This window comes from Parus major, chromosome 20 (assembly GCF_001522545.3).
Source record: "Parus major isolate Abel chromosome 20, Parus_major1.1, whole genome shotgun sequence".
NCBI classification, from domain to species: Eukaryota; Metazoa; Chordata; class Aves; order Passeriformes; family Paridae; genus Parus; species Parus major.
The window spans coordinates 10,001,626-10,017,562 of record NC_031788.1 but is presented as its reverse complement, the minus strand read 5'-3'; the positions used below and the strand labels follow the sequence as shown (position 1 = coordinate 10,017,562).

General features: G+C 41.8%; 1 protein-coding gene across 1 annotated transcript in view; it reads right to left on the bottom strand.

The window, feature by feature from the left end:
* TAF4 (TATA-box binding protein associated factor 4) overlaps nt 1-15,931 on the bottom strand; it is a 36,624-nt gene extending 20,693 nt beyond the window's left edge. The window contains exons 1-2 of the mRNA XM_015647662.2: nt 15,577-15,931; nt 12,538-13,626 (exon numbers count right to left, since the gene is read on the bottom strand). Coding sequence (XP_015503148.1) covers nt 12,538-13,626; nt 15,577-15,892 — 1,405 coding nt within the window. The 5' untranslated portion in view covers nt 15,893-15,931. The remainder of the gene's footprint in view (nt 1-12,537; nt 13,627-15,576) is intronic.
* Nucleotides 15,932-15,937: the final 6 nt, after the last annotated feature.

Sequence of the window (15,937 nt, the reverse complement as noted above, 5' to 3'; positions counted from 1 at the left end):
AATGCTCCACATCCCAGTGTCACCTCTCAGGATATTGCCCCATATCCCAGCGTCACCTCCCAGGATATTGATCCATATCCCAGTGTCACCTCTCAGGATATTGATCCATATCCCAGTGTCACCTCCAAGGATAACGCTCCATGTTCTCAGGGACTCCATCCATACCATGGGGGATGCACTGAGGGACTCCATCTCCACTTAGCAAGCGCCTACTGAGAGGGCACAGCAAGGTGTGCTCGCGCTTTGCACTGGGCTTAACAACGTGTGCAAGGACGAAACTCTCACCTGTGAAATACAAACCCTACACACACAGAACCCTATCTGATCCCAAGTGATCACTTCTCTTTCTGGTGCAGACACTCAACAGAAGAACAGCAGGTTCAAGCTTACAGATATTGCTTGTTACCCCCAATGTAGTTCATGGTTAATCCAGATCAAGTCAGAACCATTACTAAGAATCTATACTCCTAGTAAGTCTTTTTCAGACAACAGAAGAATTAATGGATGCATGATCTTGAAAGTGCATGGAGAATATCCTGTACTAGTCTCCCAAGGAAATTCTCTTCTTAAAGTAAAAAGGTAACTATAAACTTCCCAAGAAAAAACAATTGGGGTCAGGGAGAACTGTTAGGCAGCAAAGAATCAACAGACAAACATGCTGGAGATCAGAAAGAATGTCCAAGCCTGAAAGAATAACCAGAGGACTGATCCTTCTTGGGTGTAGAAAACCAAAGTCCCTACAAACATCTCTAGAAAAGGAGGTTATTGATCATACAGTGCACTGACATCTGACAAATCTTCAAATCCTAACTAGACTTGCCAGGGAAGTTCACTAAGAGGTTATCTTCATGTCAATGCCCTTTGGGCCTTAAGCTCTTGAGCACACACACATTTGTGGCAAGATGCTGCAAACATTTGACATGGCAGAAAAATCTGACAGTAATCCTAAGTGGGCTGTGCCATATCAGCAGGAGAAAGCTTTACGAGAGAATCCTTTTGGTATTGTCAGAAGAGATTCTGTTGCAACGAAAGAGAAAGTGAATGTGTGTTTAAAGTTATGCAAGTTATCATACACACCACAAAAACCATCTAAAGCAAAGGGGCTGAGTCCATGCTCTGTAACTGATTGGATCAAGTTATACAGGGACCCCAGAATGACTAAACCCTTATAAAAAGGACAAAGTTTCTAAGATTTTCCTTAGATTCCTTCCATTCCAAAAATGCTGGAACACCAGAGAGAGAGAGAGCTGGAGAAAAAGACAGCTGCCAACAGAAGCTACGGGAAGAGCTTTCAGAATAAATGGCGTATGTGACAGGGTCCCTTACTGCAGAAAAGGAAAAGATAACCTAGTACTGACATCAGTGCTACAATCCACCATTCCTCCTCTTCCAGTAACTGACCCACCTGGACAAACTCCCACTCTACAGGAATGAAAGCCCAAGGAAAGCAGAAAGAACCTAGTCCGCTGCAGCTCCATGAGTATCTGGGTCATTAAGGAAATCATCCCTTATACTAGACAATTTCTAGCAGATTTAGAATTATTTACACACACTGAAGAGCAGCCTCTGTAACAAACCAGATGAGTAGCAGCTCATGAAAGACCATCTATACATCAGCTCATGAGAAACAGGGATTACAAATCAAGATGAGTAGCACAGAACTGTTAATGGTAACAGAGGTGTGGATTAGATGTTATTGAAGATACACTACTTTGTACCTGAGGAGAAACGTGCACCACTGTTAAGTATATATTAGATATACTTAAGTTTAAGTGCTTAGAATCTCAGGAGACTTGTGCTGCATGAGTCCAGAAAAAATTCTACTTGAACTTTCTTGCCAAAGCCTTTGACCTCATCAGTAATCTGAGCTTTCAAGTTTCATCAACAAACATGGTTATTTTGTGATTTCTATAAAGATGCCTTAGCTCCACAAGGATAAGCACGGTGCCTAAGGAGAAATCTCCATAATGCAGGAATCAGGAGGTATCAGCAAACCCAAGAGCTCAAAATGACCCCATGACCATGTGAGACTGCAGCTGCTCCAGAAGTGGCTGCCCTGCACTGGCACAACAAGGTCAGGCTGCACAAACACGAGGCAGTAGTGGATATGTTCCCTGCCGAGCTGCAGGTCTGCAGGCTCCACAGAACTGCCAGGCAGGGACAGAGCTGTCCAGCACCCTGGAGCAACCTGTACCAATTTCCTCACACCTTGCTCCAGAGTAATGGGCAGCCCAAAGCTGTGAGGCTGAGGTTCTGCACACAGCTGTGCTGAGCACACTGTGCCCAATGAAAAGGACCTGTTAAATGTTCAGCACCTGCTGCACTGTAGGTGAGCTACAACTTACCATGAAAAAAGCATGGCATGACTGTCAGGTGTTGCTTCAGAGCACCTCTAATACAAAATACTTAGTTTCTCCCGACAGGCACTGAAGACTGGCATGGCACAGAGCTTTAGACAAGAACTACAAAAGCAAATTCTATTTCCTTTTCAACTCATGTCACTCTGGAATAAAGGAGAATTCTACCCAGACACCGTGCCAAGAAGTTAAGATACAACATACAACTGCAGCACTCCACTGTTGGCTACCACCACTCTACCAACCTGCACACAGAGATTCCAAACAGTCATTATGGTCTCAGAAATTTAATTCTTCAACAGCTGATTTATGATTGTTATCAACACAGATAAAAGATATGTTTGCAAAGATCCTCAAGAATCCTACTGCAGCGCACAGAAAGTGCATTTTATACAGATCAAGTACAAAAGTTCACATTATGAGAAACTGCTTGTTTTTTCTTACAAAAGAATAAACAGACAAAGGACTCTATTTAGTTTTAAAAGCTTTTGCTTACTCTTACTATGCAAGAGTTCAGTTTCAAACAACACAACTGAACTGTACTGTCTAAAAGGTAAAGAAGTGAATCATTTGTAAAGTATTGATTCACAAACCTTTTAATAATATAGTTAAAGGAATAATGTCATATTGGAATGCCAAAAAGACACTGCATTTGAGAGTGATCCCATATGCAAAAAGTCTTACCTGCTCATTTGAAGAGATGTGTAAGAATTGTTCTGGAAAACACATCATTTTATATAGCAACAATTGACAAATGCTTCAACAACAATGTGATTTGAAACTATTTTGACTTCTCTGGAAAGCTATATTCCTTGAAAGTGTGTTAACATTCCTTTCTAGTCAAGCATACAAAGCTAAAACACCAGAGTGCTCTGTCAAATTGCAACCCAATCATCGCACAAATCTGTCTGATGTCGAAACAGCTAAGAAAAACACTATCAAGAGCTAAACCAATTGCTTTAATTATTGATCTACAAGCAATTCAGATGTAACTCTGCCATTAATTTCAATATACTTAGATCAAACAACAAAGCAATTATACCAAAATCAGATTTGGGTTTGAGAAAGGACGACACAAAATAAAGTGTCACTAATTCTTTATTTCTGTTATTTTAAATAGGAGGTTTTAAAAATCAACCTATCTTCATTTGTGACAGTTTGTCTGTACTAAGGTGTGTCAACATTAGTGCTGTTCAAGCACCTGAAGAAATGGGAATGGCAGAGTTACTTTCCATTTATTACCACAGTCTGTACAGAAATACTTAACGAGTAGTAATGCTTTAAATCAATGCTTTTTTCCTTCAGAATACAACAGTCTAAAACAACTAAGTCCATGAGAAGCGATAAAGAACACATTTCTTTAATTTGTCCCCACTGTGAATGCCCTACTCAAGGCATAGACTCTGTGATTTTAGCTGATGCCACCTTTTTCACCTGAAGCTGTGGAGAGCCAGAGCTGGACAATTCCACTGACTGACAGCTCCCTAGAGCAGCCTCAGCACAAACATTCCCTCCACATCCTCCTCTGTGAGCTTATGCCTCTCTCACTGTCCATACAGAATTATTCTGCTTTGAGAATATGCCAAACACTACGCCTGCTAGTTCAATACAAACCATCAATGGGGACATGATATTACATGCCATTTGGCTGATAGCAACATTTATTAAGTAGCTCTGCTTTTGCAGTTAGTCTGAACACAGAAACAGAATTATTATCACACCTGTAAGCTTGAATTCAGAAAGCTTTTCAACAAAATCAGGTTCCGTTTTGATTTTTACTAACCATCAAATGCACAGTCCTGAGTAATGACTAAGCTTAATGACTGGGTATGACTAACACTTATAAATAATTAGTGCCTTTTCTCCCCCTCCCGATGGAGGACAGGGAAGGAAAGAAAATCAAGTGATACACTGGCAAAAAAGGAAGAAGTGAAGGAACTAAGAGGTTGAAGCTCAGCACATGAGCACTTGTATCTTCTTCCAACCCACCCTTAATATTATTACAAACATGTCTGCACATATGTGTGTTAAAAACTAGTAACTCCTCACGCTTGTCTTTAACTTCCACACAGTTTAGTCACTGTCAGCCTCCCTACTCCAGATCTCTTCTCCCACACTGATCCCTCCACACTCTCTTCTGGTCCCCTCCTTGCCACAGGTGCTGCAATTCCTCAGTGCTGCTCCTTGGAGCTGGCACTTCTGACTCATGTGAGCACAACTGGTCCCACTCGCCACACCACCACTCAGGCTGCAAGCACCTGATGTTATTATATTTGGAGAGAGGTTCTAAATCCAACCCTCCCTTAAAGAAATATTTGATTAATAAACTGAAGGAAGGTGTGCAGACTACTTAGTACAGCCTTGCTGCCCCCCAAACCCTCTCAGAAAGACTCAAGCATAGCACCACACCTCATTGCTTGGGTTTTGTTTATACTCTGATATCTAGAGCACACATTTTTCAACTGCACTGGTTGTCAGCACAGTCTATCCAGCACGTGCTTTATTCTGCACAAAAGCACTGTGATGGCTTTTAACAGTTCAGCTACTCTCAGAAGCATATATTAATCAAGTTATAATCATAAGTTAGACCATTTTTACAAGAAAGGCTTACTCAATTCAATACAAATCTTAGGACAGTCATGTCAGTCATGTAAAATAATATTACACACTGCTGTGAGTTTTATGTTATTCATTGTCTAGGTATTGGGTATGTGTTACTGAAAAATATATTTTAGTAAGGCATTTTATGGGAAAAAGCATCAAATTAAAAATATATAGCATTCATAAATTACAATTTATATTTATAAACAGAGATCTACTGTGGCAAAAAGTTACTTAATTTTCATAAATATACGTTTCCAAATCCCACAAAAAGAGCTTGGTGTCCAAATTGAACCTTGTACTAAATTCTGTAAAAATAGATAATAAAAGCACCATCCCTATTTAACCTATTTTATAACACATTTATACATTTTGCTGACCATCAACCCTTGACATTCAAAGTGAAACTTTCTGATTACTGGTAATCCAAGTACAGAAATTCATAATTTTTAAAATGTTATTTTCAGTCTGACAACAGTTACAGACCCAAAGATCACTACATTTGTACAATGTCTTAAGACAGTTCCACTGAGGTGCTGAACATATCTCACTGCAGGTGTATCAATTCCTTATAATTATCACCTTTCTTGATTACTGATAATCTATACCATTATACAGTGAAAATAAACAACGTTTTGTTCTCACAAAAAATATTCTATATTTAAAAAACTTTAAAGGCATAAATAAGACCTCAAGGATAATTATTATATTTTACATTAAATATTATGCTAAAGACACCTAAAGAGAATTACTCCAAGAGAGGAGAGTTTGTGCTAAAAAACTGGCTCTCAGTTGAGACACCTGCACCTCCCTCCAGAAGACAACCAGTATTTCTGGGAGGAAATTCTCACAGATTAGAACTGGTGTAAAAATTTCCAGAGCTGAGGTAAAACTATCTTAGAAGGTTTAGAACAGCCAAAAAGCTCTGTTCATGTGTCCATGGCAAAAAAAAAAAAAAAAGCACCTCATCTAATCTGAAATATGGATGATCACATAATCTTTACACCTGTTTAATTACAGCCTGTACACACATCAGCAATTTTGCTTCTCTTACAAGGAAGCAGATGCAAGAGGGCTGATACATTTATTTGCACACAGGAATAGACCTCTGGCTGTGCAAAGAAAAATTGTCACCTGAGAGCAACACACTCTCCCTAGAGCTTGGCCTTCCTTCACACAGAGCTTTAGGGTTCATAATACACCTGAAATAACTGTCTATGAACCAGGACTAAAACCTCCTCTAGATATATGTGTTTATCTCCAGTTGTAAGAAACTGTATTTTCAAAATTCTTATCTTCATGCCACTACTCTCCAAATCTTCTTTCACAAGAAATAATGTGCCTAACAAAGCTAAACTTGCTAACAGTCTTCCAACTAGCAAAAGCTTTTTTTTTTTTTTACATGAACAATGGCAACAAATTCAAGGAGAAGATTCAAACAGATTAATGGAGTTACAAACATTCATAAAGTTTCAACACAAACAATAATCTTGACAAGAATAGCTATTTTAAGGTGAAAACGCTGATTCTGAGTATTTCTGACCAAAAAAATTCACATAGTAACAAAAAATGTTTAATGTGTTAAGTGACTTCTATATCCAGCTCTTTGAGCAGACTCAGTATTGATCATAGTTTCTACACAAAGCAACATTTCCACGAACCAGTATTTTCTCTTTCCTTGAACCCAGACAGCTTAAATATCAGTATTTTCAACTGTGTTCTAGAACCACTTCATAAAATTTTTTAGAATTATATTTACATATCATTTCCCAAAACAGGGAAGACAGACAACAGTACAAGTTCTCATACCAAAATACTTAATTTGAAGAGTTTGTGATAGAATTTGTCTCTTATCAGTGGCCCAAACTGATGCATTTTCATCTCAGTTTGCTAACTGGGCTGTAGCATCCTCTGTTAGTAAGGGATTTAAGTCCTGGGCAACATCAAATTTGTGGACTCAAATCAAGAAGGTTCACAAATAACCTGCTTACATTTCCAGAGATGGAAAACAACTTCTTGCAGAGTGCAAAACACCTCAAAAGAAATAAATCACCTCTGGTTATTGACCAATAACCTTTATCACAAGCTTAATGATACCCCAAAAGATCACAGTTTAAAGATCATACAGACATATCCATACACACACTTCCAAAGGCTGTTGGGAACAACATTTTTCATAACAGAACTAAACAATATGTAATCAGAGTTAATAGCTTTCATAGCTTAACAGAATCATATTATAGTCCCATTAGATCCCATCACTTAACAACACAGTCTTATCAGATGTGCACAACATCAAGATAGTCTTTAATAGAACCAAAAAAACCCATTGCACAGCTCTCTGAGCCTCAGGTTCTTTGGGGTACAAAGCCAACCATGCAGGAGTCCTCACTTATGGAAGTTGCAATGCGAACAAACACAACTTTCAGTCTGGTGACATATGGCAGATCTGATGTAGCAGATTCCAAATAAAGCAGAATGTTCCTTTTGCTGATGCATGATTTGAACATAAAATCCACCCCTCACCCAGAAGATTTCTGCAGAAGAGATGCACGGTTATCTTCCAGAAAGACAGATACTGCTTTACATGCCAAGTACAGGACTCCCAAGCTCTAATCCTGGCAAAATATTGATTCCTGCGTGGCCTTGGACAAGTCAGAACTTCTCTAACTTGCTCTTTCCCCAAGCTCTAAAGCACAGTTCATAGTACTTTATTTACCATCTACACAGGCAGGTTGCAAAGATTAAGTTTTGTAAAATGCTTTGGAAGTAAAACATACTGTAAGTACTCTAAGAAACCCCCATTGTCACAATGCATTGCAGACATTATTTTTAACAAAATCAAGCCATGCCAACACAGTTAACAGGCATAATATTGGCAGCACATGCAACACACAGGGAAACTATAATGAGGATATGTTTGAACTCGCTTACTAGTCAGTGAGAAATAGAAACAACCACATTCCACTACTTCATAGTATTTCTTCTGTTCCTTTCTGTATTCCATATATTATGGAATTCTGAAGTTTTCCTCATCTATCTACGTCCTAGCTCCTTTGGGCACTTCTGGGGTGCATGCTTCAAGTACAAAGCAACTCAAAGAATGAGGCAGTCAGGATGAAAAAGTAACTCCAATTGCTTGATTTGATTCTTCTCACTTGCCACCCTTCTCCATTTTTATACACTCTCCTTTGCCCAACCACCTACTACCCCAACTCTCAACTGAAAGAAACTGAATTACTCCTGCAGAAGTTATTTTTCAGTTATTTAAGCTCAAGTCAAAAGGACCCAAACCCATGCTTTAAATTATGTTTTCAGGTAGTTTTCCCATCCTAAAGCATCATAACCATGGCCTGAGTCGGAATCCTTCTTGGATAGTGGACACAAGCTAAAAACCTATCGATTTCTACCAAAAAAAGCTCCAATTTAACACCAAATGAAGTTTTGAGCTCTAAGACCATGAAGAAAACCTTGAGCATGTATATTCATATAGACCATCTTCCAGGATGTGCACATGTATAGCACTGATGCTCTTTCAGGTATCCTTTGTCTCTGGAAAACATCAGTGATAAGTTTTAACCACTGCTAGAGCTCAGAACTCTGGAACATTCCACTGTTAAAGGGGCCCCAGCAGTTTCTCAGTCTATAAAAAGCCCATCCTGCCCTCACCACAGAAAAGGCACATGAGATGCCCTCCAAGAAGAAAGCAACGAACAAATCTGTAGTCTCATCCCTATCATCAACTACTGCCAGATCCAACTGAGTTTTGAGAAACTAATAAAGAAATTTTATTTTTAGATACAAAGCAAAACAATTCTCTTCTACAACAGCTGCAAAACTGTACCACTGCTAGTGGGAAAACTGGTCACGACTGTAGAAGTAAAAGAAAAAAAACCATGAAGACTACACATCCTATCTGCTATCTTCAAACAGGACTATATGTCACCAAATCATATCTAATCAGAAAAATGCCAGTCTTTATGATCAAGCCACCAAATTTTCATAACTACTAACAGTCACACAGAAGATAAAAGAAAGGAAGGACAGAAGGAAGTGAAAGTTTCTAGATTTCAATTTCACCTGAGCTAGCAGAGAAAACTGTCCAGACCTACCTGCTCTATGCTATTCTCATTGCATACCTTCAGCACGCACCAACCTGCTTCTCACTCTAAGCAGACACCTTAAAAACTTATTATGAGCTGTTTGTACATAAAGATAAAGCAGAAGAGAGCAGCAACACAAACCTGCAACAAGAGAAAGCAAATCTTTGAACCCCAAGCTGACAGTAATGCAAAGTAAGCATAAACTCACACATGCTGGGTTTGTACTACAGCACTGCTGGACAAGACGGGGTTTTCAAAAATTATTTTAAAGCACCCAAGTTTTGCCAATTTACAAGATGATTCTACCCTGTGTCAGCAATGACCTCTAAACACTACACACTCTTGCAATGCAAAAGATAAATTTTAGCACATAGTCCCAGCTATACTTTTCTGCAGACATTTCTGAGCATCTCTAACAGTGGAACACTGACTTACCACTTTAACAAACTCACTGATTTTCTACATCTTACCATATTATTGTACACAGCACATTTCTCATTACTTAAGTATCCAGAAACAACCAGCTTCATTCAATTCCTTTCCAGTCAGTTTCAGTAGTGTTGCATCCTTAAGGCAGTATTGTATAAACTTGTGTTCCCATCCCCTTACAAAATCATCTCACAATATTTCTGTGTCTCTTCTCAGAGGGTATAAATAAGGTTATTTTGGGACCATCATTACCCAAATCTGTCCAACTGGAGCACAAAGTTCCAACCAGAGGCTCCTGAAGAAAGACTAAGGATAACAGTCCTCTTCCTCAAAGATGTCAGGAATGGAAAACCATCATTAATAGATAGATACTCTCCAATAGCTCAGGTCCTTGGAGAAGAAATACATCAAAATCCAGTAAGGTCTCAACAATTATGGCCTACTTGCTCTTCAAACGTCTCCAATCTGGTCAGTCAAGGTTTGATGCACAATTGCCTTCACACAACACAAAGCATTATTCTAACAGTAAGGTATTTTAAAGACCATTGATGGAGTTTATTTTTCACATGGTCTTTTGAAGAAAACATTTGAAACCTTGAAAGGTTTCTAATTTTCAAGTCCCAGTTTAGCAACTCCTGCTGACATTTTACATTCTGCTTTCCATACCTGTGAAACTGTAACTGTATTTTGGAGAACTAGAAACAGTAATTCTGAGTAAGAAAATAACTATAAAATGTGTGTTGTCATGGTCAAACCTTCCATCACTATAAGTGTTTGTAATTCTTGGTGTAAGAAGCTGTGTGTGCAGTGTATGATTTCAAACTATTTCAAGCACTGTTTTAGAAACTCTTACCAGCACACACTAGTAACTTTTAAAAACAAACTTGTGAATGCAAATTTGATGCATGCAGTAGGTGCACAGCACAGAAGCACTGCAGCTGCAGCTTCACACTATCAAACTGCCTCCAAAAACCTGGCCTATGATGCTGTCATTTAAAATACAATTTCAAAAGCATAGCCACCTATTCTCCTTTCACTGTGAGTGTACCTGGCACTTTGCTGAAGATCACAGCAGTTGCACAGGGCCAGATTTGCAGGGGTCCTTGGCTCTTGTGCCTGAGAGATGTTTGGAAGAGCCCAGAATCCACCAATTCTTAAGTGTTTTGAAAGAGATGGTTTATGCAAAACATTTTTAAAGCTGGCTACTTTTGCAAAGTATAAAAAACAAACTAAAGCAATGTAAAACAAAAATAATCAGTTCCACTAAAAAAAATCCTTTTCAATATTAAGTCTGTCTTATCATGCAAGAACTCTGTTTCCAATTTCTATGTATCCAGTCACATATACTTCCTTATTTTAAGTCATGCTTATTCTTTTGAAGTCATAAATATTTCTTTAAGTGTAGGACAGAAACAAAAGTGCTCCAAACCTGTATTGTTTTACTTAGATCTATTGAGAACTCCAAAGGAACAATTTATGGTCCAATTTTGCTTAAGGACTGGCAATGCTGCTTCTAAGAGTAACACATTTCAGGATGCTGTGGCAGTCTGAAAACATTAGCTACCTGGAAAAAGGTCCCACTGGACTCCACAGTAGTACTTTCCCTTATAATCAGGTTTATAATGCAGTATTAACAAAAAATGTAGGTATAAATGGCACTAGACTAAACTGGATCAATCCTTTGATACACTACAACAATAAATAAAATAAGGCTTTTCCAACCTATCAATTTACAGGCTTCAAATCCAGCACCATGATTTCAAGATCTGAGTTTTACTGCTATTTTTTAAATTAGCAACATGTCATTCAAATTACTCATATATGGAATAATCTTTTACAGGAAAAAAAAAAAAAAGAGAGGAATATTTATACCAGTTAGTACTTGGATACACAGAATGTTTGACAGACTTCATCAAACTACATGGCATCACATACCACAGACAGCATATTACACAAAAACACAGTGTTTAGTAACACAGCACATAATTCCTGATCTATTTTATGTGACAGGTGCATTGCTCTGAGGTTGGTCAGGAGTTCCAAGAGATGTATTTTACTAAGACCACCTACTAAAATCACCACCAATTTCAGTGTTAGTAGCAAAATTTAATTAGTTGTTCTTTGTGTACTGCCCTGAAAACAGTGAGCAGGAAGAATACAGCCCTTGCATGTATTATTTTGAGGACAGGAAGCAATGTGTAGGTTCACACAAGTATTTGCAGCTAAAAATCAAAGTGGATACAAGCAACAAGCCTGACTCAGAACAACAGCAAATATATAACATTAAATCTCCGAATCTAGGCTGTTTAAGGAGGGACAGAACAATTCTGAGCAAATTCTCAGCCTGCTTTTCACTCATCCACAGAGTTCAGGACTACATTCCTTGTCCAGAGATGCTCAGCACTAAGCATGAGACTAGCTACTACAAAAGCTGCAGCCCTAGACACAACAGGGTGAGGTAAGGACATAGGAAGTCTGCCTTTTGTATCAGAATGCCAATGACTGAAGAGACGATCATAAGCTTCAAATCTGTGAGTTTTTAAGTCAGACTTTGAAGGTATTTAAATCCAAAGTAGGTAGTTTTCTTGTGTTGTATCTGCTGCTCCTCTCTTCATGAGAGCTCTGTGGTACTGGGGGCATGCAGGGACAGGAGGGAACCGAGCAGCACATAAAGGTTACAAACTACTGACAAAACCACCTGAAAATTCAAAATGTCTTTTGTGCTAATGAAATAACAACATTTCATTGGATAATGTTTCATTGTTACACTTTGGCAGTTTGCAGCTTCATCTACACTCACATTGTAAGAAAGATACCAAGAAGAATTATTTTCAATTACTGCTGAAAAAGACTTTCTGGTCACCCAAAATCAGACACTAAGTAGTGGAATGCTACTATGCTACTACTACTCAACACCAAACCATTCTCATTGTTACATGTCATGCCTTTTCCACAATTCACAATTGAATGGCACAGTCTTACTTGGATTCCTTCCTCCCTGCAAGAAATAAACTTCCGAAACAGAACCCCTCAAACCTCTGACTTACCTGGTGGTAACTGAAAATTCTGAATGTTAGTCGGATTCTGAGGTGGCTGAGGCAAACGAGGTGCTAAAACTGTAGGAGTCAAAGTCGCTCTGATTCCACTTGTAGTTGGGGTTGGAGTCCTTGGCAGACTTTGTGCCACTGTATTGGCAGTGCCTTTAGCCATTCCTGTGGGGGTGCCAGGAGCTGCAGGAGGTATCCCACCAGGATTGGGAGCAACATTGGAGAGCCCAGCTTGCATAGTTTGCCCAATAATCATGCTACCCCCTGTAGTACTGGGCTGGCCACCAGTAGCCAGCGTCTGCTGTTGGGATACTGCCTGGACTATAGTTTTAGGAGACTCAGATTTGATGACCTGTGTGGCAGGAGCTGCTGGCACAGTGGAACCAGACTGGCTGTTCACAAGCGACGTCTGGAGGGAAACTCCAGATCCCACAGTGGCTGTGGCAACAGCAGGAAAACTCCCCACACTGATGGTTGAATTGATCACAGTATTGCTCCCGTTCTGAGTGGCTGCACCAGCTGCAGCCACCGTGGGTCCTGCTGTGTGGATCGGGGGCCTCACGAGTGTTACCGTGGGCGCCCCAGTGCCAACGCTCGGTGGTGGCTGCGAGGAGATCACTGTGGGCGAGGAGGAGGATGCAGAGGACACAGCAGTATTAAGGAAAGAAGTCTGGATGACAGTGTTAGAAGCTGAGGGTAAAACAGCATTAACAGCATTTCCTTTCCCCACAGATCCAGGTCCATTGTTAACGAGAGGGGCAACAGCAGGTGCAGGAGCGGGGTTGGCAGTCACAGGAGTCCCAGAGAAAGCAGCACTTCCTGTGTGGTGAGAGTTCATCACCACATTACTCCCATTCAAAGTCTGCACTGTCGTGGTCCCAATCTTGCCATTCCTGGTGGACAAGGCAGTTGCCATGGTGCTGATAACCACCGATTTGCCCTGACTGAGGGTCCCTGGAGCAGCAGTGACTTCAGATCCTCCTGCTGCTGCAGTGGTGGTGCTGGTGCTCGTTGTGGTGGCTCCATCCAGAGCTGAAGTCTGGGACCTGGTGTTATGATTAATAACACCCCCCTGCACTCCTCCTGCCCCTGCAAAACAACAACGAGGTTAAACAGAGCGAATGAGCAAGAAGAGAAATCCAGCAAAGACAGAATGTTCTCCCTTATCACCAGGTCTTCTCCATCTCCCAAGCTGCCTGCCTGGAGCCAGGAAAACAGGACAGAGTACAAACTGAACATGGCTTTAAAGACGTTATCTTAAAGCCTCCAATATCCCACCAAAGACTGGCAGATTAAGTATTAATTGTAACCCCCCTGCTTTTGACCCTACAGTAAGAAAAAAACAGGGAAAACAGATTTAATATGAATCAAGAGAAGGGAGTAAGAAAATCATCTAAGACCTCTTCCCCATTCTAGAGCCTGACATCCCATTTAGAAACAGGATTGCAAATGTGAGGGGGGAAAAATGGCCATGGAAGACACATTACTAAGATATATTCCCTATACCCAGCACACATTACTCTCTAACCCTGTCATCTCCTACAAAGCAAAGTCAGTCAGATCAGGAGGCTCAACAACAGCAAAATATGAAAAGTGAAAGGAAATAAAAACATTGGCCTGGCAAGATAAGAAATACTGCAAGGCCGGGAGTAGGTTTCTAGAAGACCCCTCTTCCTTATTACAGAATTTGTTCCGACGGATCTGAAGTTCTCACAGCCAGAGATAGTTTAAAATAAATAAATAAAAAGCAAAGCTGGTTTTCAGAAGGGACAAGATGATGTAGCTTCTTGTCCTGAATAATCCTCATGCCCCTTGATAAGGCCTGGTGTTAGCACAAGTACAATCACACACAGTCCAGGTCCTGGCCCTAAGGAGACAGAAATGGGAAAAGAATAGTGACAGGCAGACACTGAGATGCACATTATAAGGGTCAAGGAGATCCTCCTAGAAGAGCTTCATCGATCATAACAGAGGGTCTGTAGTATCTTCTTACACTTCAGCAAGATGAAATCAAAAATAAAAAAGGGGGGAGGGGAGGAATTGCAGAGATATTCTGGGGAAACATTTCTTTCAAATCCCCCTGAAAAACAGCTTCCCTCCATTCCCACGTAGTGAACCCTCAGTCCCAGCCTTTACACTGCCCCCCTACAAGCCTCACAAGACGAAGGGGGAATATTCCCAGGCAGCTCCGGGGGTGGGCGGGTGGGAGAAGGCGCTGTGCAAGGTGGGGTGTTGTGGCCTGAATTCCCCCCCTTCCCGGGACCCGGCGTTGTGACAACCCCCCCTTGAGGGCAGAGGAGGAATGGGAGGTGTTGGATGCCCCCTCCAAGCCCCTGGAACAAGGGAGGGGGTGCGGGGGGAATATCAACGCAGGCAGATATGGGGGGGAAGCATTTTGAGGGACTTCCTCCCCTTGAAATCCCCCCTCGCTTCCTCCTCTACAGGAAATAGGTGTCATGATTAATAACACCCCCTTCCACTTCAGCAACAGCGAAGGGGGAGGGGAAGGAGCATTTACACAGACAGCTAAGGCGGCATTATCAAGAGGGAATCCCCCCATAACCTCCACCCCTGGAAAGGGAAGGGGAGCAATCACAGGCGGCATGGGAGGCACAGCCATGACCAAGGGGGTGGGCTCTGCCTCCTTCAGTCCCCGAGATTAACAGAGCCCTTTTACACTCCAGCAACAAGGGCAGGAAAAGCAGAGGGGACCGGCGGAGTCACGGACGGGCACTGCCGGCTCCTTCTGCGGGGCGGCTGCCCCCACACATGATCCAACACCCTCGAGTAAGCACAGGCGAGGAGGGAAAATAAAGGGGAGGGAGCAGAGGCGCGGACATACACCGAGGGGGCATGATGAGGGGAGGCTCTCCCCCGTATGATCGATACCACCCTTTGCACTCCCGCTCCTGCCACAACGAGAAGGAGGAGAGAGGGAAAAGGGGGGAAAGCAGTGAGGGAAGGAGGCAGCGGGAGCTGGGGAGTGGGGGGAGGGGAGGGCCCCTCTCCCTCAGAGCCCCCCACCCCTGCCCACGTTACCTGCTTTTGTGATCTCTGGGGCACTCAGTCCCATCTTGCTGCCGCTGCTGCTCTCTGTTTGGGCATTAGCATTGCCTCCTACTACTACTCCTCCAGGGCTGGGGCTAGGGCTGCTGCTGCTACTGCTGCTGCTCACAACATGGTTCCCCAGCAGCCCCCCAGCGGCCCTCAGGGGCTCCTGCGCCTTGTGGTGCTGGTGGTGGTGGCCGGAGGCCGCCAGCTGGGACTCCAGGGAGCCCACCAGGTCGCTCACCACCTTCTCATCCACCTCCGTGTTCAGGAAAACCTCATCCAGCAGATCCGAGCCCGCCGCCATCTTTTTTTCGGAGGGTTCCTGTGAGCGGCTCCCTCCTCCCCCCCC